Genomic DNA, 20,503 nt, shown 5'->3' with positions numbered 1-20,503 from the left:
CCAGCGCCCAGAGCCCGGGGCGAGGCCGCCGGGACACACCCCCTCCGCGCGCCGCGGGGACGCCATCCGGCCCCGGCGCGCGGGAGGCGGAGCCTCAGCGGGTCGCCGCCTCCGCTTGCGCCCGCGCCGCGGCGTTGACGTCATCGGGCCCGGACGCGGGACGGAGCCTCTTAACGCCGCCGCCTTTTGTGCCCTCCTTTCGCCGCAAGCTGTCGTCATCAGGCTCCGACGCTCTGTGAAGCTCTCGGGCTCCGGCGCTCGCGGGGCGGGCACGGACGCGCGGGCGGCGCCTCAGCCGGGTTGGAGCTGAGCGGAGAGGGCGGGGAAAGGCAGCGAATCGAGAAGGGGCGGGAAAGTGGCGGCCGGAACATGGCGGAGCGGATCCCTCTGTACCCGGTGCGCAGCGCGGCCGCCGTGGCCAACCGCAAACGCGCGACCTACTACAGCGCGGCCGGGCCTGGGCCGGGGGCCGAACGGCCCAGCAGGTAACGACGGCGCCGACCTCCCTCCCCCCCGCGGCGGCCCTCCCCCCGCGCCCCGTCCGGGCCCCCCGCCCCCCGGCCCCCGGCGGCGGGTCTGTCCCAGCTCGCAGGCCGCGCACAGTGCTCCGACTCCCGCGCGCCTGCACTCTGGGGGGGCGTCCACCCTTGGGAGAGGCCCCGGGACTCAGCGTCGGGGCCGGGCGGGGTCACCCCCAGCTCCGCCCCAGTCCTGGGCTGCCTTGGCCATCGACGCCCTCGTAGGTGGGGGCCGGCGTGCGGCTGCGGCGCTCTCACGGGAGCCGGGCGGGCGGGGCCCTCATCCCGCAGACACTGCTGCTGTCCGAGCCTCGGCGTGGTTCCCGTAGGGACCGTGAACGTGCAGACACGAAGCCCAAACCTGAGTGGAGAAGCACGGCCTGTCACAAACGCAAAGGGTTCAGGTCATGTGCCAAACCCAGGTGCACTTAATCATGTTCGTTGGCCAGAAGTTTTGCTTTTAGCAATGAGAAACGGAACTTCACAAGGTTAGATTATTTAATGGGACCCCACTTCAGTCGTCCATTTAAAACATAGAGACCTTTCGTTGAAAATGGAAGCCTCCTCGCCTAGTTGGTTTCAGCTCGCACTTAACTTGTTTCTCGCCCGAAGAGAGGAATACTATATTTTATAAAAAAGGAACTTATAAAAAGAGGAAGTACTGTCTTCTGCAGTTAATCGAAATTTTATTCCTAAGGAATTGTAGAAGCAATTAACTTTTTAAAAAATTTATTTGAGAGAGTGCCCGTGCGTGGGGGGGGAGGGTCAGAGAGAGAGAGAGAACCTCAAGCGGACTCCCCCTGAGCGTGGAGCCCTAGGCGGGCCTTGATCCCAGCACCTGAGATCAGGACCTGAGCTGAAATCGAGAGTTGGACAGGTGCCGCAGAAGCTGCTAACTTTTAGTACAGAAGAGGAAAAAAAAATTTCAATATCCAGTTGCTTCAGGATTCGAGTTTTAGAGTAACTTTGGTTCTGGGCTCTTTGAGAAGCTGTAACATGGAGTCAGAAAGTATGTGTTGTAATGTTGTAGAGCTGAATTGAATCGCGGCTCATTTACTGACTAGCTGTTTGATCTCATTAACCTGAACGCCCATTTCCTGGGATGTAAAATGGGGGGGAATACTGTTGTTTTCCTACAGGATGGTGAAGGGTTACAGGAGAACCTACTGAGGTGCCTGTGTTTAGCGTTTGGCCAGAAGTACCATTTCTCTTTTCCTCCTTGACAGTACCTGTAACAGTGATTGTGTCAGAAATTCTCTGAGTGCTTGATTTGGGGAGATCATTATTTGGAAATATGCTATTTATTTCACAATAGGTTTCCGTCGCGGCTTGCATCTCAGTTTTTGCTGCAGGTATTTTGAGGCTCTGTCATTTGGTGTGTACATATTTAGGATTCTTACGTCTTCTGGTAGAGTGTTTCTTTTTTTGCGTAATGTTCTTCTTTGTCTCTGGCAATTTTCTTTGCTCTGAAATCTCCTCCTGCTTTATTGTGGATTAATGTTTGCATGGTGTTTGCTTTCAGCCTAAGTTGAATTTGGAGTCTCTTTGTTGGATCCTTGTTTTCCGTTATGCACTCTGTCATTCTCTGGATGGGTGTATTTAGACCCTTTACATTTAAGTTAATTATTGCTACATTAGAGTGTAGGTGCTATTTTATTATTTGTTTATTTTGTTTCTTCTGATTCTCATTCCTCTTCTGTTTCTCTTTTTGACTTCCTTTAGGTCATTTGAACTTTTTTTGGAGATCTCTGCGGGGTTTTTGAGTGTAGGTCTTCTTGTAGTTTTTGTAGTGTGTGCTCTGTTGGGTATTGCAGTATACGTATGTGACTTATCACCATGGGGCGTTGGGATTCGTATTTTAGTCTGTGGAGTAGAGTGTGTAAACCTTACTTGCATTTTGGTCCCTTTACCCATCTTCTCCCCCTACACTTCAAATATCCTATCTTGAGTATCAGATGGTGTTACACTTTTTGTTTAAATCATCAAATATTTATAAAACTCATGATTATAAGGATAGTCTAATGTACGTACCCATGTTTCTACTCTTTCTGTTACTCCTTCCTTGTATTCCAGGATTCTTTTTTCCCCATTCCCTTCTATTTGAAGTGCTTCCTATAGCCAATTTTTGAAATTTCTTCCACCTTAGAATGTTCTTATTTCCCCTTCATTCCGGAAGGATGGATGTATTGGGTATAGAATTCCTGGTTGACAGTTCTTTCGTTAGCCTTGAAAACTGGCTACTGCCCACCTTGCCTTCATGATTCCTGATGAGAAGTTCACTGCTGCGCGAGTTGGCGTTTCCCTGCGGGTAACGTGTCATTTCTCTCTGACTGCTTTCAAGGTCTTATTTGTTTTTCATTTTTACAAGTTTAACTGTGATGTATCTTGGTGTGGATTTCTTTTGGTTTATCTTGGTTGGTATTTAGTAAGAGATTTTAATCTGTTGGGTTTTGTTTCACCAAAGTTGGGGAGTTTCTTCAAGGACTCTGGTTTCCACTGTCTTCTCTCTCCTGCTGGTACTGGGGTGATACAAATGTTGGATCTTTTGTTAGTGTTACATAATTCCCTTAGGTTCCCCGCCCCCCCCAGTTTCTTTTTTCTGTGTTAAGATTGTGTGCATTGTATTGATTTTTGTTCGCAAATTCCCTAATTCTGTCCTTTGTCATCTTCACTCTTCTGTTGATTCCATGCAGCAGTGTTTCATTTGAACTAGTGTGTTTGTCAGTTTTATAATTTCTGTTTGTTTCAAGAGAATTGTTATTGCTTGTTGAAGCATGTTTATGTTTGCTGCTTAAAATGATTGTCACATAATTCCAGTATCTGAGTTAATTTGAGTTTTGGTGTCTGTTGATTATCCTTTCTAACTCACACTGTGAATCTTCTGGTTCTTGATGTGATGGATGATTTTTTATTTTATCCTGGACATTCTGTTTCTTACGTCTGGAGAATGTGGGTTCTGTTTATATCTTTTACTTTAGCAGGTGATCGCCCTGTTTAGGTTTACCTTGTAGGTCCTGGCCTACATTTGTGGGTTGTGATCCCAGTGACAGTTTAATTTTGTGTTACAGTTTTTGGTGTGCTTGGTTTATGTGGTGTACTGGGACTCCTTCTTGTCCCTGCTTATCGTGCTGAAAGGAAGAGGCGATCTCCCCAGGCCCAGTGTCTCTTGGTAAGAGAAGGAATGGTCAGTCCATGTGATGAAAAGGCCTTGTTGGATGGGCAGTGGTTGTGATTGTACCCGCTCTGCACGAGCCTGCTGGCTGTTCTGGTGTGTCTGGTTAGGGGAGGAGCCTCAGCACCGCTGTGGCCCTTGGAATCCCTCTTGCTGGTGCTTCCTGCTGCTCTGGTCTCTGGTGGCAGAGGAGGGGAGTTCAGGCCCTGAATAGAAGCGGTTTCCTGGACTGGCTGCTTCTGAAGTGGGGCTGTGCTTGGTGATGCTGCCTGGTTTCCCTCCTGGTTAGAAGAGAGGGGCGTCTCGGCCCACGGGGACACAGGGGCTTTCTGAGGCTTCTAACCTGTTTTTGTGGCAGGGTTCCTCTAACTGCTGCCGCCCAGATGCACCCCTGTCCCTCGATGGGACAGGGGAGTCTTAGTTCCATGGGGAAGGATGCCGTTTCCCACGGCACTTTTTGATCTCTCTTGCTGGTGGTGGTGTACTCTTGCTCCCTCCAGGGGAGGAATGATCTTTCTGGGCTGCCTTTCCTTGCTGGGTTGGGAGTTAGGGAATGCCAGGCCTGTCTCCTTCCTGCTGTTGGGTGAGGGCCTGTAGGACGTCCTGCCGCTGTGTCGTTTCTCAGTCCTTGGTCCCAAGCCCCCCTAACCCTCTTCCTCTTCACTGCTGCCTTCTCGCCCCCTTCCAGAGCTCTCCTTTGTTTGGCTCTTGCTTTATTTCCAAGCTTATAGTTGGGCTTAGGGAAGAGGAGCAGGGAGAGATGGATCTTAAACTGGAAGTTGTGCTTTTACGTTATTTTGTGAAGGTTGGTTGTATTTTATCATAATAACATATGGTAAAAGGCTAATGAGAATATACTGTGGCTCTGTACTCCGCTTATTGCTTCCTCCTTACCCCAGCCTCTCACCCCCAAGGCACTTATTTTGGATTCTTCTAGCTGTTTCTTCTGGCATTTAAAATCTCCATATTTCAGTGGCTATATTTCTGACTCTGTCAGCATCGAAAATTACTTTTCTTTTGAAGCCTTCCATTATCTCAACCCCAGCCAGGATAGAGTTAGATGCCCCTGCTGGCTCCTACAGGCCCCTGTTCCCCCTCAGAGCACAGATTGCACTTGACTGTAGATGTCTCTTTTCCATGAATGGAACGGCAGTGACTGTCAGATTTTAGCCCTGATGCCTGGCCTCATGAGATGACTTGGAAAGTGTTCCCTTCTCTCCTGCTTTCTGGAAGACTTCGAATAGAGTTGCTCTCTTCTTTAAATGTTTGGTAGAATTCCCAGTGAAACCGTCTGGACCTAAGAGATTTCTTTTTTGGGTGTTTCACTTTACGAACTCAGTTTCTTTAATAGTTAACTAGGCTATTCAAATGAGCTATTTTGTTTGGGGTGAGTTGTGATTGTGCCCTTTGAGGAATCGGTCCTTTTCAGGAAAGTTGCCATATTTATGTGTGTAGTGTTGTTCATCATCTATTCTCTTACTATCTTTTTGATGTTGTTTCATTCAGATATTGGTGGTTTGTGCCTTCACTCCTTTGTTGGTTAGTCTTACTAGAGGTTTGAGTTTTTTCAAAGAGCTATCCTTTATTTTTCTTATTTTTTTTGTAGTTGTCTGTTTTCACTTTTATTAATTTCTGTGCTTTACTTTTCCTTCTTTTTGATTGCTTCTTTAGGTTTTATTTTTTATCTTCTCATTCTTGTTTCTTATGGTGGGAGTTTAGATTATTGATTGGAGACTTTTCCTCTTTTTTTAACATAAGGATTTTGTGCTGTCAATTTCCCTCTCAGCACTGATTTATCGGTGTCCCACAAATTTTGGCATTTTGTTTTACTTTGAGACTTCCCCTCTGTCTCATGGATTACTTAGGAATGTGTATGGAAAATTTGCTGTTATTTTTCTGTTACTAATTTCTAGCATGATTTCTTTGTGGTTAAAGAACATGCTTCGTGTTACTTCATTTAATTTTGGTGGTTTGTCTTGTGACCAAGAATATGGTCTGTATTGGTAAGAATTTCAGGGCCCAAAAGAAGGTGTATTGTGCTGTCGTTGGGTGAAATGTTCTGAAATGTTGATAAGATCCTGTTATCTTTGCTAGTTTATGTTCTAGTTGTTTTCTTGGTTGAGGGTGGGTCGTTGAAGTCTCTAACTGTAATTGTGCATTTGTCTATTTTTCCTTTTGGTTTTATCAATTTTTACTTTACTGTTTTGCCAGTCTGTCATTTGGTGCAGACATGTTTGGGATTGCTCTGTTTTGATGGACTGATGCTTTTATTATTTTATAATTTCCATCTGTCTCTAGTAATATTTTTGCTCTGGGCTTTCCTTTTTCTGACATTTATATAGCCACTCATGCTTTATTTTGACTAATGTTTACCTGGCATATAATTTTCCATCCTTTTACTTTCCACCTGCTTATATTTAAGGTAAGTTTGTTGTAGTCAGCATATGGTTGGCTTATGTTTTGTTTTTGTTTTTTTTTAAAGAATTATTTATTTGAGAGAGAGAATGAGATAGAGAGACAGCATGAGAGGAGAGAGGGTCAGAGGGAGAAGCAGACTCCCCGCCAAACAGGGAGCCCGATGCGGGACCCGATCCCGGGACTCCAGGATCAAGACCTGAGCCTGTGCCAATCTCTGTCTTATGATTGATATATTTAGAGCATTTATGTTCAGTGTAATGATTGACAAGTTAGGGCTTATATCTGCCATTTTCCTTTTTGATTGCTGCGTTGTTTCTTTGTTTTCTTTTTCCTGTTTTTCTGTGGGTTACTTGAACAATTTTTGGAATTCCATTTTGATTTACCTATGGTGTTTCTCCACTGTATGTCTTTGTATAGATGTTATTTAGTGGTAGTTCTAGATATGACATTATACATATGTGATTCATCACAGTATTCTGGTGTTGATATTTTATCAGTGTTAGTAAAGTGAAGAATCAGTACCTCTTTACATCCCTTTACTCATCCTTACTGGTAAAGTAATTATCTTGTACAATTACATAAATACTTTAATTTTGCAAAAGTACATAAATATTTCCCTTACATATGACTAGAGTTACACATCAGTGTTAATTTTTCTCTCTCTCAAACATAATCTAGAAAACTCAAAAGGAGAAGAAATGCCTATTCTATTCACCCATGTTTTCACTATTTCTGTTGTTCTCTTATTTCTTGAAGGTCCTGAATTCCTTATTATTTCTGTTCTAAGAATTCCTTGCTATTCTTTTAGTGTAGGTCTGCTGAAAACAAATTCTCTTAGTTTTCTTTCGTCTTAGAAGGTCTTATTTCTGCTTCATTCCTGAAGGGTAATTTCACCAGATACACAATTTGGGGTTGACAGTCCTTTTTCTATTTTAAGCCCTTGGAAAATGTTATGCTACTTCTTTCTGGCCTCCATGATTTCTGATGAGAAATCTGATGTCATTGGAATGTTTTCTTTTCCTGTGGGTAAGATGTCATTTCTCACTACTTACAAGCTTTTTTTCTTGTCTTTAGTTCAGTAGTTTGATTATTATGGGTCTTGACATAGATTTCTTTGGGTTTATACTGTTTGGGGTTCACGTAGCATATTGAATCTGCAAGTTTTATCTTTTGTCAGGTTAGGAGTTTTCAGCCATTATTTGTCTAGAACTTTTTGAGCCCCACCCTCTTTCATCTCTTCTAACACTCTCTCTGGAGACACCTTGTGAGATCTTTCTTGTGTCTCAAACGTCCTGAGTTTCTCCTCATTTGTTTTAAGTCCATTTTCTGTCCAGATTGGTTTCTGTTGTTCACTCTTCAAGTTCATTGACTTTTCCTTTGTCTCTTCTTTTCTGCCCCTGAACCCTATGCATTGTTTTCAAATCTCCATTATTGTATTTTTTAGTTTTAGAATTTCCATTTGGTTCTTCTTCATATTAGCTTTCTTTGCTGAAATAGCTGTTTGTTTGTTTTCATTTGCTTCAAGTATGTTTGTAATTGCCCATAGACACATTTTTATGATGGATATGAGAATCCTTGTCAGATAATTTCACCATATGCATCCCTTTGGTGTTGGCATTTGTTGGTTATTTTTCCTTCAGGATTAGAGATTTTCCTGGCTTTTGGTATAATGAGTCCTTTTTTTTTTTTTAAATTGTATCCTGGACATTTTGGGTATTATGCTGGGAGGTTCTGGACTTTATTCAAATAATCTTCTGTTTTATCAGGCCTCCTCTGACACCCCATGGGACTGGGGTTAGGGAGGTGGGATGAGGTGGTGCTGCCTTGTTGCTGGCAGATGGGGTGAAAGCTGGGTTCCCTTTGACACCTGGGAGAAGAGGGTGCCCCCTTCACCGCTGGGCAGACATGGGGTCTGCGGTGCCGCGTGGGGCTCTGCTGATGTCCCCTTGTCTGGGGAGGGGAGGAATGCCTGTTTATTGCAGCCTCTGGCCTCCTGCAGTATGGCCTGGGGGGCCTTTACGTCTGGGTTCCTGTGAACCCAGTGGTAGGGATGGGCAGGAGGGCCTGGGCTGTTCTTGGGGCTCTCTTTGGTTTATATCCGTGGTTTTTCTGGCTGCTGACTCTCTGGTACACAATTTGGGATAAATGAGGCTGAAGGAGCGCATTGGGAACTCCCTGTTGTGTGACCTCTGGGGTCTGGGTCCCTCCTGGTCTGCCTCCTTCTCTTCACCTTTCCCTCTGTCGTCTCCAGGGTTATAGCTTATGGGGGAGAGGGGGAGGGCGCCCTGTCTGCTCAAGTCTTGTTCTGGAACTGGCAGGAAGGAGTCATTTACCTTTGTTCTGTTTTTGTCTTTACTCTTTGTATTTGAAAGTCCGTCTTATTATTTATTTTTCCATTCACTAACAAGTTTTGGCTACAGGCCTCCCGTTTGGAGTGTAAAATTCAGTGTATTCAAAAAATACACTATTTATGTATTCACAAGGTAAATGCAGCCATCACCACGGGCAGGGTTGGAAGATTTTCTTCACCTCTGAGAGAGACCTAGCGCCCCGCCTCTCAGCACCTCCCGCACCTCATCTCTGGAGGTTTTCTTACTGCAGTGAGATATACTTAACAAAGCTAACTGTGTTTAGGGTACTTTTGACTTAATATATAACAAATCTCTAATTTCATATTTCAGAACTGTAAAGTGAGTAAAGTTTTATATCCAAATTATGGCTTTTCTAGTATTTCTGTTTTGGGAAATGTGTGCTGTAAATTAGAAGACAGCTAAAAAAATAGATAAAAAAATAAAAAGTGCAAATTCAGTCTTCTATTTCCAATAACAAAAGTTTATATTATGGGGTCTTTTTCTTCCACATTGGCAATTGAAAGCTAATTAGTTGTTAGAAAAACAGCTTTGACACGGGCTTTTCTTGCTTTGTGAGCTTTAAAAGGCTTTTTTTTGACCATATAAAAATGTCATTTTGTGTTCATAAGGTATAAGGAACTGTAGTAATGTATTTTAAAGGTTTTCAGGTTTTCCTTGGAGTGAAACTACTTTTATTTCATTATAATCATGCTAGTTTAGGACACAATATATTTAACATGTAGTGATCATAAATTATTACAACTGGTATAAAATTTTTCATCATTGGGTTTGTACTTTATGAAAATTTCAAGGGGACAAATTAGATATGATTTGAGTATGGTTAATACAGGAGGATGTTCTTGGTTTTTTTTGGGGGGGTGGGTTTTTTTTTTTTTTTTGGAAGTTACTAGGTGAATGAAATGCTGTGTCCCACGCATAGTATTTAATAGTTCAGTAAGAGTGCAATTACTTGTTAAGATCATTTTCTGTGAACTAATGTGAGGCATTGATTTTCTTCTTGTAGTATGTATAGGTGGGTAAAAGTAAGGTATTTGTTAATTTGATATTTTTCATTTCTGTCTTTTAAATGGTACCCATGTCATTCAAATTATCTTCACATTTGAAAAGAGAATGACTGACACTGGACATCATTGTGTTTATCCATGTCTATTAGTACCTATTCTTTGCTTCATGTTGCAGTGTGGCTTTTGGCCCTGCCTAGAGTCATTTGCAATATTATAATGGTTAAACTTTAGTGTTTGAGAAGAGAGTCATGCTGAGAACAGATGGCTCTTGTCTGATTATCTCTAAAATATTCGTGTGTTTCTTAATAGAGGCAACACAGTTTTTTTTATAGACACTCAGAATGAGTGTCTATACACGATTTCCTCTGAATCTTTAAAAATTTTACAGTTATGATGATCTAAAAAAATGCCTTTACTCTAGTTATAAAGATGAAACTTCTTTTTTGTGTTTTCACAGCTGAAAAGGTTTTTTCAAGTACCAAATGATTCTTCCTTTGTTTTTTTTTTTTAAGATTTATTTATTTATTTGACAGAGAGTGAGAGAAAGAGAGAGCACAAGCAGGGGGAGGGGCAGAGGGAGAAGCGGACCCCCTGGGAATCCAGTGTGGGACTCGATCCCAGGACCCTGGGATCACGACCTGAGCCGAAGGCAGACGCTAGTGACTGAGCCGCCCAGGTGCCGCTACCAAATGATTCTTAAGATAGTGTTTATCAAAGTGCTCAGGCCCAGGACTCCTTGGAATCAGAGACATATTTTTAAGGATCTGTAGTTCACTCGAGTTCATGAAATTCTTTAAACCTGCCAGAACAGGTCTGTTTCACTGTAGTTTCTACAGCTGACAGTATTAGCATGAAGATAGATTTGGTGATTGTGAACATGACAGTTTTGGGTATAACTGGGTCATGTGTCCTGAGCTAATCGGCCCACGTATGTTTTTAATATCTGGATTGGCGTTTACATAATATTAGATATTGTCCCATTACTCTAATTTAGAGGCTTGTTTCGATTCATGTATAGCGTTGGTGTAATTTCTTATGTTAAGAAATTGGTATTGAGGTTTTTTTACAGAACGCCGTGGAAGAGGAGTCGGTGGCTCCGAGGTTACTGTGTCCATAGTCCACATGGGGGGCATCTCCGGGCGTGGGCACTGACTGGCCCTTGCGCGTCTTGCTTGTTTTTATTGCTGAGGTCAAGGCGTGCCTTTCAGGCAATGTTCCTTTCCTTTTTTTTTTTTTTTTTCTACACAACTATTCTGCTGTTTAACTCCTCTGCTACTGTAGGAAGGGAAGAGTCCCAGTTTCCCAGTATACAGTTTTGCTGCTTATTAGTGACTCATCAGTGACACGCTTGAACTTGGAAGCTGTGTTTGATGAAGGAAACATACCCATTTCTTTATAGTACTTTGTTGCTTTGTTTTTCTACTCTATTAACATGTAGGCAAAGAGGGCAGTGTTTATTTTTCTTAAAGAAGGTTTAAGCATTAGGCATATTTTAAATGGTTTCTCCCTTTACTATCAGTTGGCTTCTCAGCAATGCTTCTCCTCAAAATGGAAACAATAAGGCTATTACATACTTAATGTGAGTTTAAGCTAGTTACTGTATTGACCTACTTTTACTTAGATACATGTAAATTACGCACCTTCTAGTACTTGAGTGTTTTTTGTTGAAGGTTCCCAATTTTTCTAAACCTTTGGCAGCAGCTAAGAGAGTTGTCTCCGTTTCTTAGTGTGGCAGTACTCTTGGGTTTGGTATCATCTGTTCTGTCTCTTTGTTCACATTGTTTTTACTCTTTTTAAAAATATGTTTCCAGAATTATACTTAATTGCTGGAAACGTTGATTTTTCTTGAGTGACAAACCAATTAAGTGTGTATGACACTAGGCAACACAGACACTTAGGATTTTCTGCTTATCCTGTCTCTGAAAAAATCCATTATTCATCATCTTATTGTTTTTAAATACTGAGGTAAAATTTTCAATACGATAGGAAAATTGCTTTGGAAATGGAATAAATTGCTTGCCAGTTCAAAGGCTCCATCTCTGAAGTGGAGGTTACTAAACGTGATGTTGCTTATGTTCATTATCTTTCAGACTCTTTGTACTACTTTTCTAGCATGAAACTTGATAAGATTGTGACTTTTGCTAAAATGCAGCACAATCGCTGAAAGAACTTAATGAAAAAGACTAAAAATCTCATTTTGTATACTATATTATAATATATTTAAGTGGCATTTTGAATTTTAATTGCATTTTGTATAAATATTCATTTTCTAGTTGACTGTTTTAAAAGAAGTGATCTTATGCAGAGAATGAGAAAAAAGGAATTTTTCTGAGGAAACCTATTGACTCTGTTTTAGGCCCGCTCCCTCACAGCTGAGAGGAGCTTTTGTGTGAGCCCCTCAAATGACGAGTCTCCTGTTGTGATGTTGTGTGGTGTGTGGATGGTGACTGGAGCGAGGGGACCCTGGGTGCTGGTCGGGGCGGGGACAGGTGCTGCCGCTCCTCCCTGTGACTCTCGGAAGGCCCTCCCTCCGCCTTACTGCTGTCAGCGACAGTGTGTGGGTGTCCGACACCCGGGACCGGGTCTCATCACTGGAACTAAAGTCTTCCGTGCTTTTTGGGTAGACTTTTGAGCAGCACAGCACAGTCATGGTCATCTTGGTAGATCAATCTTTTGTACATTTTTCATGTTTTCAAATATTTGCTTTCATGGATCATTAGAAGCTATGGTTAAAGTTACTCCCATTACAAAAAAGGGCTGTCAGGGCATTTTCACAAACTGTCCTCCATAAAAGTTGTTCACACTCTTGCTAGCCATTAAGAGTGCTTCGTTAACCAAGACTGTTAAGAATGCTAAGGGTGAAGAATTTTTTTCAGTTGTTTTAATTTGCGTGTTTTAGAAGTTCTCTTGGAAACAAAAATGACTCCTAGTCTTAAAACCTTCCACTGACTTCCCTTCCCCTGAGAGTTAAAGTGAGACTCCTTATCCTGGCAGGCCGTGCCCACGGGACTCAGCCCTGCCCACCCCTTCAGCCGCATCCGGTGTCCCTCCCGTGCCTTGCCCACTCCAGCTGCCCCGGCTTTCTCTCCAGTCCTGAGCCCTCAAGGCTCTGCAGCCCCTTCCAGGTCTCCCAAGACCTTCTGTGGTTGGTTCCTTTCATGCAGGTGTCTCCTCTTGAGACTCGGCTTCCTTCTGGCCCTCGCGCCTTCTGTATTAGAGTCTTCCCAGCACGTCTCCCTTTGCAAGTAGGCAGCCCGCTTCTTGTGCTTGTCCTCGTCGGGACAGCGCTCGCCCAGGGCGGTCCCTCAGGTGTGTGTGGGAAGGGTTAGAGTTCCTAATGTGGCTGCACATAATTCTCTAAGTACAGCTGTATTTCTTTTTTTATGAATTGTCTTTGCTCATCTGTCATTCAAAGTGTTTGCTTTTTTTTTTAAAGATTTTATTTATTTATTTGACGGAGATAGAGAGAGAGCACAAGTAGGCAGAGAGGCAGGCAGAGGGAGAGGGAGAAGCAGGCTCTCCACCGAGCAGGGAGCCCGATGCGGGACTCAATCCTGGGACTCCAGGATCGTGACCTGAGCTGAAGGCAGTCGCTTAACCAACTGAGCCACCCAGGCACCCAAGTGTTTGCTTTTTTTAAATTTTATTTGTGAGAACTGTTTCTGAGGAATGGTTTTACTGTCATGTGCTGTAAAAGTTTCTCATTTGCGCTAAACTTTTCTTCTTGGACCATGCAGAATACAGGTACCCTGGGTGCCCGGTTGTGGGAAGGGCTCCGTAGACCCCAGCCCCCTTCTCCAGGGCCTCACAGTCCAGGAGGCCTTCAGGAGTGTTCTCTCTCCTTCTGGTGTTTGGTCTCATTGACAGGCCAGCTCCCCAAGTGATCAAACTCTTGCCTGAATGTGCCTGGTGTGTGAGGATTTGGCTTTTCCAGGATAGCCATACCGATTCTAGTTCCTTAACTGCGGCAGCCGGCAGGAGGGTGAGGGGAAGGGGCCTGGTGGTGCGTTCAGGCCGACCCCAGGGTAGAAACCAGCTTCGTATGTTGGAGATGTGGGTAGTGATGAGGAAATACCCATCTTCCGGGGGTTACGCGGCTGCTAGGAAGCTGGATTTCAGCGATATTTATAGAATGTGTTCCTTTTTAAAAAATTTATCAGACCTAACATAAAACTTACCATCTTAAGCACGTCTACCCAAGCGTGCAGTGCAGTGGCCGTGAGCACATTCACGCTGTTGTACCACTGTCCTCACCTCCCGCCCCCAGGCCTCCTTCCTCCTCCCAAACCCAAGCTCTGCACCCGGGAGACGCCTCGCTGTCCCCCCTCCCCGGCCCCCGTAGCCTTTCTGTACCTCCGTGTCTGTGGAGTTGACTGCTGTCACCTCGTGGAGGTGGAGCCCTTCGGGGTCTGTCGTATTGCGTCTGGCTTATTGCACTGAGCGAAATGTTTTCAAGCTTCGTGCCATGGCACACGTCACATTGCCTACTTCTTTTAAACCGGGTGATGTCACGTGGTATGGATAGACCACCTTTGGTCTTGGACATTTCAGTTATTTTTCTTTTTTATAGTAAGAATTTCCTATGTTAATTGTCTAAAACTAGGAATTAAATGAACGTAGGCGAGGTGCTTAAATTCATGCCTGACAGTTTCAGCAAACACTGGCCGCCGGCTTCTCCTGTCCCTCCTCCTCCTCTCAACGCTGAATTTCTACCTGGGCAGCAGGGAAGGGAGGCCACGCTGGCTTGCACCCACGTTCACTGTCCTTCCTTCAGCCTCGCCCTCTGCTTTCCCTCCCCCAGGGGGTAGCTGTCCCTTGCTCTGTAGCTGGGAGGGGTCACCTGAGGATCCAGATGGTCTTCAGTAGCTTTCAGTCAGTTCCTACTCTTTCCTCCCTCCCCACCCACTTCAGAGGTCCCCCTGACGCCAGGCCCGCCCCTCCGGGGTCCCAGGGTTCTCCTGCCTCCTCGCGGCTGTGCTGAGACTCCTGTTTTTCTTGGATCTGCTTATTTACCATCCATCTATCTGCTCTCTAGCTTTCTGCATTTTGTTATCATCTCTTGTTTTCTGTTCTGTAGGTTTCAGCTTTAAGAAAAAGCAGTGTTTTTGGTATTGAAGGCAGTCGTGTATTTAATCTTCCATTTTTATGGGAAACACTTTCTAATCCTTTCTACCTGTGTGTCTGTCTGTCTGTGTTTTCTCTTTCAGAAGACAGCTGTTCTGGGCGTCCTAATCTGCAGAGCGGTGTAGACCTCTCGTCGCTGTCCTTACAGGAGTTGACAGTTGTAGTTATCTCGAAGCAGGCTGCCTTCTGTGTCCCAGCTCCAGTTCCAGAATTCTCACGGATAGCTGTGGCTGAGCTTGGGGGACTGGCAGTCCTTCCTGAGCTGTGCGCTGCCCCACCTACCTTCCCTACCTTCCCGTCCGCAGTGGTCATTCCACACGCACCCTGCCCCTCTACCTGGATGCAGCCCCTGCAGCCTGAGCTCAGTCGGCACCTTCCAAGGGCTAGGGGACTGTCTCGCCAGTAGCCACTGCTATCATTTAAGATTTCCTGGTGAGTGAGTCTGAGCTTGTGAGTTACAAGCTGTGTCCGTTACTGACTGCCGTGTCTTCAGTGTGGGCACGCATGTAGTGGTGCTCAGCAGGTGACTGAGGGTATGTACCCAGCACAGCCAAACGGCTTGCAGAGCGTTTTCTCACCTTCCTGTAAGGATTTTGAGAGGTGATTTTTCTTGGGGTCCTCAGCCTAACGTACTCTTTGTACTCCAGTATTTTCAGAGGTCTCGTGGTTTTTATTTTTTATATGACATTATATTGGGAGGAGGAGAAGTGTTTGCGTGGTTAGTGTTTGCTAAAGATCTGCCCACCGTCTCCTCAGGCTTATTCTCTGCTTTACGGTCTCAGGGCAGGTGGTGCCTGTGTTTGTCGTGTGCTGTGTGTCGGGTCCCCTCGATGCCTAATCGGCACTGCACTGAAGCACCAGAGTGCCCGGGGGAGCCTCAGCACAGGCCGTCGGCACACTTACATCCTCCACGAGGAGAGCACCTCTGTCTTCACCTCACCACCCTCTCTTATCCGAGGGCCGTTTCACATGAGGGAGGAAAGATGAGAGCGAGGTCGCGGGAAGCAGGATTGTCAAATTGACTCAGAATACAAAGAAAAAAATCGTCATTAATTGCTATGCAGTTGTATCAGTGTCCTATTGCTGTTCTAAAATTATCCTAAATGTAGTGGCTTAAAACAAATGTATTATTTTCCAGTTCTGAAGGTCAGAACCGTATGGACTCACAGGGCTACAGTCAGGGTGTCAATATGCAGCATCTCCTCCTGTAGGTCCTTGCAGAGAGTCCAGTTCCATGTGGTTGTAGGTTAAAGTCCTGTTTTCTTGCGCCCAAATTACTCTAATACGATACATTTAAGAGATACTACCAATCAGTGTGGAAGAGATGGACTCTTGCATAAATAACATCGCCATTTCTGTTGTTGTATAGTATATATATCCCTGCAAAACTTCGTATTTCGTAGAAATGCTCGCTGGAAGTAACAGGGTTTATGGGCAAAAGTAAGTTAGGGCAGACCACTGGGGACCACATCACTAACAAAAACCGTCATAGTTCTGGTGACATTTGCTGAAGGGGCACATTGAGTTCCTGGCCAGTGAAGATTTACCTGTGAGGAGGCTGGTGCCACGGGAGAGGGTCCTAGTTCCGGGGGTGCCCCCAGTGCACACGCCCCAAATACGCCCAGCTCCACTGAACAGCATGGGGAGCAGCCTTAGCCACAGTTTGTAAGTAGTAGTGCAGGACCCCGTGTGCTAGCAAACGTGAATCGGTGCCGGTGATGACAAGATGCCATTTTCCTCCCTTTATTTAAGCGAAGGGTACATGTATTTAGCTCTCATCTGATGAGGGTGAGGTAAAATTGCTTTTGGCATTATTCATAGCACTCAGTGGTGGGAGTTTAAATTTGCAGTTGGCAATAATATTTCAAGTGTTTTAGAGCTTATGACTTTGTACAAACTATTGCAGTTCTGGGATTCTTTGAAAGAATTCATGTAAAAATATGGAGAAAGTTCTGTGTACAGATATTTGCACGGAAACGTTATTTAGTGGGAATTTATAAATGTTTTCTCTGTCCAACAGTGGGGGATACCTCAGTAACCTTTAACTCAGTAATCCACTTGCTGGCTTATTTTTTTAGTTACCACATGTTAAAAAGATGGTAAAAGGAGCTTAGGTAGCAGGTCAGCATTGGCCTTATTGTCCAAGGACATCTTTATAGTCATTGAATTCCACTTGTGTTTGGATTCTTTTTTTTCTTTTTTAAAGATTGTATTTATTTACTTGAGAGAGAATGAGAGATGGAGAGGACGAGACGGAAGCGGGTCAGAGGGAGAAGCAGACTCCCTGCTGAGCAGGGAGCCCGATGCGGGACTCGATCCCGGGACTCCAGGACCATGACCCGAGCCGAAGGCAGTCGCTTAACCAACTGAGCCACCCAGGCGCCCCACTTGTGTTTGGATTCTTGACAGCTAGGCACCTGTTTCAAAAAAATAAAGTTTCAAGAAGGTGGAGTCTTCTGGAATCTTGCCTTCTGACCTTTTCACAGAATCCTAGTAAGCAAAGGACTGCCTGGCACCGTCACTGCATATACCCGCACATGCACACGCCCCCACACACATGCAGGTGTGTGAACACCCACATCCACAGATTCCCTGAGGGACTGCTAAGTTGGCACATATAAAGCTCGTTTATGTACTCTGCACTGGGTGTATACTTCATATACATTTAAAGCTTGTTATGTACTGTAGAAGATGTATTTCAATAACGTCTTAGAGCAGAATGGAAATAATTCTGTTCTTGGATATTCCTGACCATCTGGAGTAGCACTCACCATTTTCATTCTTTTTTTAAAGATTTTATTTATTTGATAGGGAGAGACACCGTGAGAGAGGGAACACAAACAGGGGGAGTGGGTGAGGGAGAAGCAGGCTTCCCACAGAGCAGGGAGTCCCCCGATCCCAGAATCCCGGGGTCATGACCTGAGCCCAAGGCAGACGCTTAACAACTGAGCCACCCAGGCGCCCCTCATTTGGTTATATCTTTTTAATTTCTTTTAATTTGGAGAAATCTTTGTGGTGGTTTTCTTTCTTCTCATGTGGCATTTTTGAAGAGTCCAGGCTGGTGGTTGGTAGTGTCTGGATTAGTACCTCCTGGAGTTGGGTGTAGTGCTCTTATTTTGTGCACTTCCCGTCACGTGAAAATTAGCCCCAGAGCAGTGCTTCTCAAGCAGCAGAGTGCGAGGGCTCTTGATACCAACTGTAGGCTACTTCCAGAAGTTTCTTGTTTCTGGGGGTGGCTCCAAGAATTTCTGGGGACTGCACTTTGAGAACCACTGCTCTGGGATTGAGTAAATACGGTAAATGTGTACATGTGTTGGCAGGAATGCTGGATCTGCTGCTGCTTGTATCACACCAGCAGGCAGACATCAGGTTGTCCTGTGGTGACTGGTTCTGAGTGTGAGTTCTAGCTTAAGGTGCTGATCTCTGTAGAATTTCTGCTGTTCGTAAGTTTCCATTTGCAGTTGTGAAGAATTGGATGATTCTCCAGCATCGTGACAGTTTTGTTCCCAAATGCTGCTTCCCAAATTTGTTCCCAAATCCCCCCCCCCGCCAGTTATTAGTGGATTTTCCAAATATCTTTCTGTTACTGATTTATTTCTAAAGTTATTTTTAAAGATTTTATTTGAGAGAGAGTGAGAGAAAGAGAGCATGAGCAGGGAGAGAGTGGCAGAGGGAGAAGCAGACTCCCCGCTGAGCAGAGAGCTTGATCCCAGGACCCTGGGATCACGACCTGAGCTGTAGGCAGACGCTTAACTGGCTGAGTCACCTAGGTGCCCCTGATTTTTTTTTTTTAAGATTTATTTATTTGTTTCAGAGAGAGAGAGAGTGCAAGCATGAGTGGGGGGAAGGGAAGAGGGAGAAGCAGACTCCCCACTGAGCATGGAGCCAGAAGCAGGACTCGATCCCAGGACCCTAAGATCATGACCTGAGCTGAGGCAGACCCTTAAGCACCTGAGCCACCCAGGCGTCCCTTTCTGTTACTGATTTTTAAAAGAAATTCCTTTATGGGGCGCCTGGGTGGCTCAGTCGTTAAACATCTGCCTTCAGCTCAGGTCATGATCTCAGGGTCCTGGCATCGAGCCCCACATCGGGCTCCCTGCTCAGCGGGGAGTCTGCTCCTCCCTCTCCCACTTCCCCTGCTTGTGTTCCCTCTCTCGCTGTGTCTCTCTCTGTGAAATAAATAAATAAAATCTTTATAAAAAAAAGAAATTCCTTTATGGTAAGAGAACATACTTTGTCTAATTTCAGTTCTTTTGAATTTGTTAGTTTGTGTTATGGCCCAGGTTGTGGTCCGTGGGGATGAGTGTTCATGGTGCACTTGATGAGAACATTCTGCCGGACAGGGTGGAGTGCCAGGGTAGGTTGGCTGACAGTGCTGACCATGTCTTTCTGTCCTTTCTGATACTGTTTCTTCCATTAATTACTGAGAGAGGAGTTACGAAGTCTTCCGGCAGTATTATGGATTTGTTTCTTTCTCCTTTTACTTACATATTTCATACTTTGTGTACTTTGAAACTGGTGGTAGGTGCATGCACATTTATGATTGTTAGAGCTTATGGGTGATTTGATCTTTTATCATTATGTAATGTTCTTCTTTATCCTGGGCGGTTCTTTCATTTTATTTTTTTGATGTCTTCTTTGTCTTATAGTAGCTACTTTTTTTCCTTTGAACGAGTATTTGTATCATATCTTTTTCCATCTTTTTACTTTTAATCTTTTAACATTATATGCCATTATATTTCAAGTATTTTTATTTTTTTGTAGGTAGTGATTTTTGTCCTCCAGGTGACATTTGGTGACATCTGGACACATTTTTATTGTCACGACTGGGGGAATACTGCTACTGGCATCAAATGTGTAGTGGCCTGGTTTGCTGTTGAACGCTCCACAATGCACAGGACAGCTCCATCAACAGAATTCTGAGACCCAAAATGTTAATGGTACCGCTGTTGAGAAGCTCCACGCTAAGGATTGCAATATACATAGCTAACTTTTCACTGTTCATATTTTACACTTAATGTAAGCTATGGAATTGCCTGCTTCTTACAGGATAGCCGCCATATCCATTCACATCTTTCTACACTGAAAACTTCACCAGATGATGTGACAGCTTTTGCTTTCAATAGTCATACACGTTTTAAAGAATTTTGTGTTCTTTATTTCCAAAAATCCAAGTTTCTTGATGGTATCATTTTTCTTCGTCTTGAAACTTTCTTTAGCTTTCTTTTGTATGAGGTCAGATGGTAACATACCCTCCAAGTTTTATCTTTCATCTGAGAATGTTTTTGTTCTGCCTTCATTCCTGGAGGATCTTTTTGCTGGATATAGAATTCTGGGTTGAGCCTTTTTCCCTTTCAGCACTTAGACATGGAGTTCCTGTCCTCTGGCCTCATCTCTCTCCATGAGAAGTCCATGGGCATTTGAATTGATGGGCTTCTCCATGTAATGAGTTGTTTTCTTCTGGCTCCTTCCAAGAATTTTTCCTTCATCTTTGCTTCGAGTAGTTTGATGAGTGTGCTTTTTGTGATTTCCTTTGACTTTATCCTGTTTCAGCTTGCTGTTGTCTTTAAGTAGATTGTAGTATTGTCTGGCACTCATTTATGCTGTAGTTGTGGGCTTGGTTGGTTTTATTTGTCTTGTATAAAGTCTGTGGACTTCAGAGGGTGCGATGGGAAATTTCAGTTTCAGTGACTACCATCATGTCCCGGGGACACACAGGTCTGTGCTCTGATTTTTACAATTGAGGTGAATACCTACCACAGGTTTGATGTAAAATCAAATAAGATAGCATTCGTGGGCTCTGCAATCTACTTTCTGATGAATTTTTGGTTCTCAAAGTAAGCTTTTAGTTTTAAAATGTACATATGTCTGTGATTGAGGAGAGATAAAATGGGA

At 44.2% G+C, this 20,503-nt stretch overlaps 1 protein-coding gene across 26 annotated transcripts in view; it reads left to right on the top strand.

Moving 5' to 3' along the window:
- The first annotated feature begins 211 nt into the window (after positions 1–211).
- The window catches only part of LOC114203516 (putative phospholipid-transporting ATPase IIB), an 80,109-nt gene continuing 59,817 nt past the window's right edge, over positions 212–20,503 (top strand). For 12 of the 26 annotated variants that reach the window (XR_015767421.1, XR_015767426.1, XR_015767427.1 and 9 more), the window contains exons 1-2: positions 212–485; positions 14,692–15,040. Coding sequence is in view for 12 of the 26 variants with exons in the window: in XM_088020666.1 (XP_087876792.1) it covers positions 370–485 (116 nt within the window). In the remaining 14 variants the exon portion in view is untranslated. The other 14 variants (XM_088020666.1, XM_088020665.1, XM_088020664.1 and 11 more) reach the window with 3 other exon arrangements.

This window comes from Eumetopias jubatus, unplaced genomic scaffold (genome assembly GCF_037043125.1).
Source record: "Eumetopias jubatus isolate StellerSeaLion01/CBP00866 unplaced genomic scaffold, mEumJub1_p1.0 scaffold_99, whole genome shotgun sequence".
NCBI lineage: Eukaryota > Metazoa > Chordata > Mammalia > Carnivora > Otariidae > Eumetopias > Eumetopias jubatus.
This window is presented reverse-complemented; position numbering and strand designations above follow the sequence as displayed.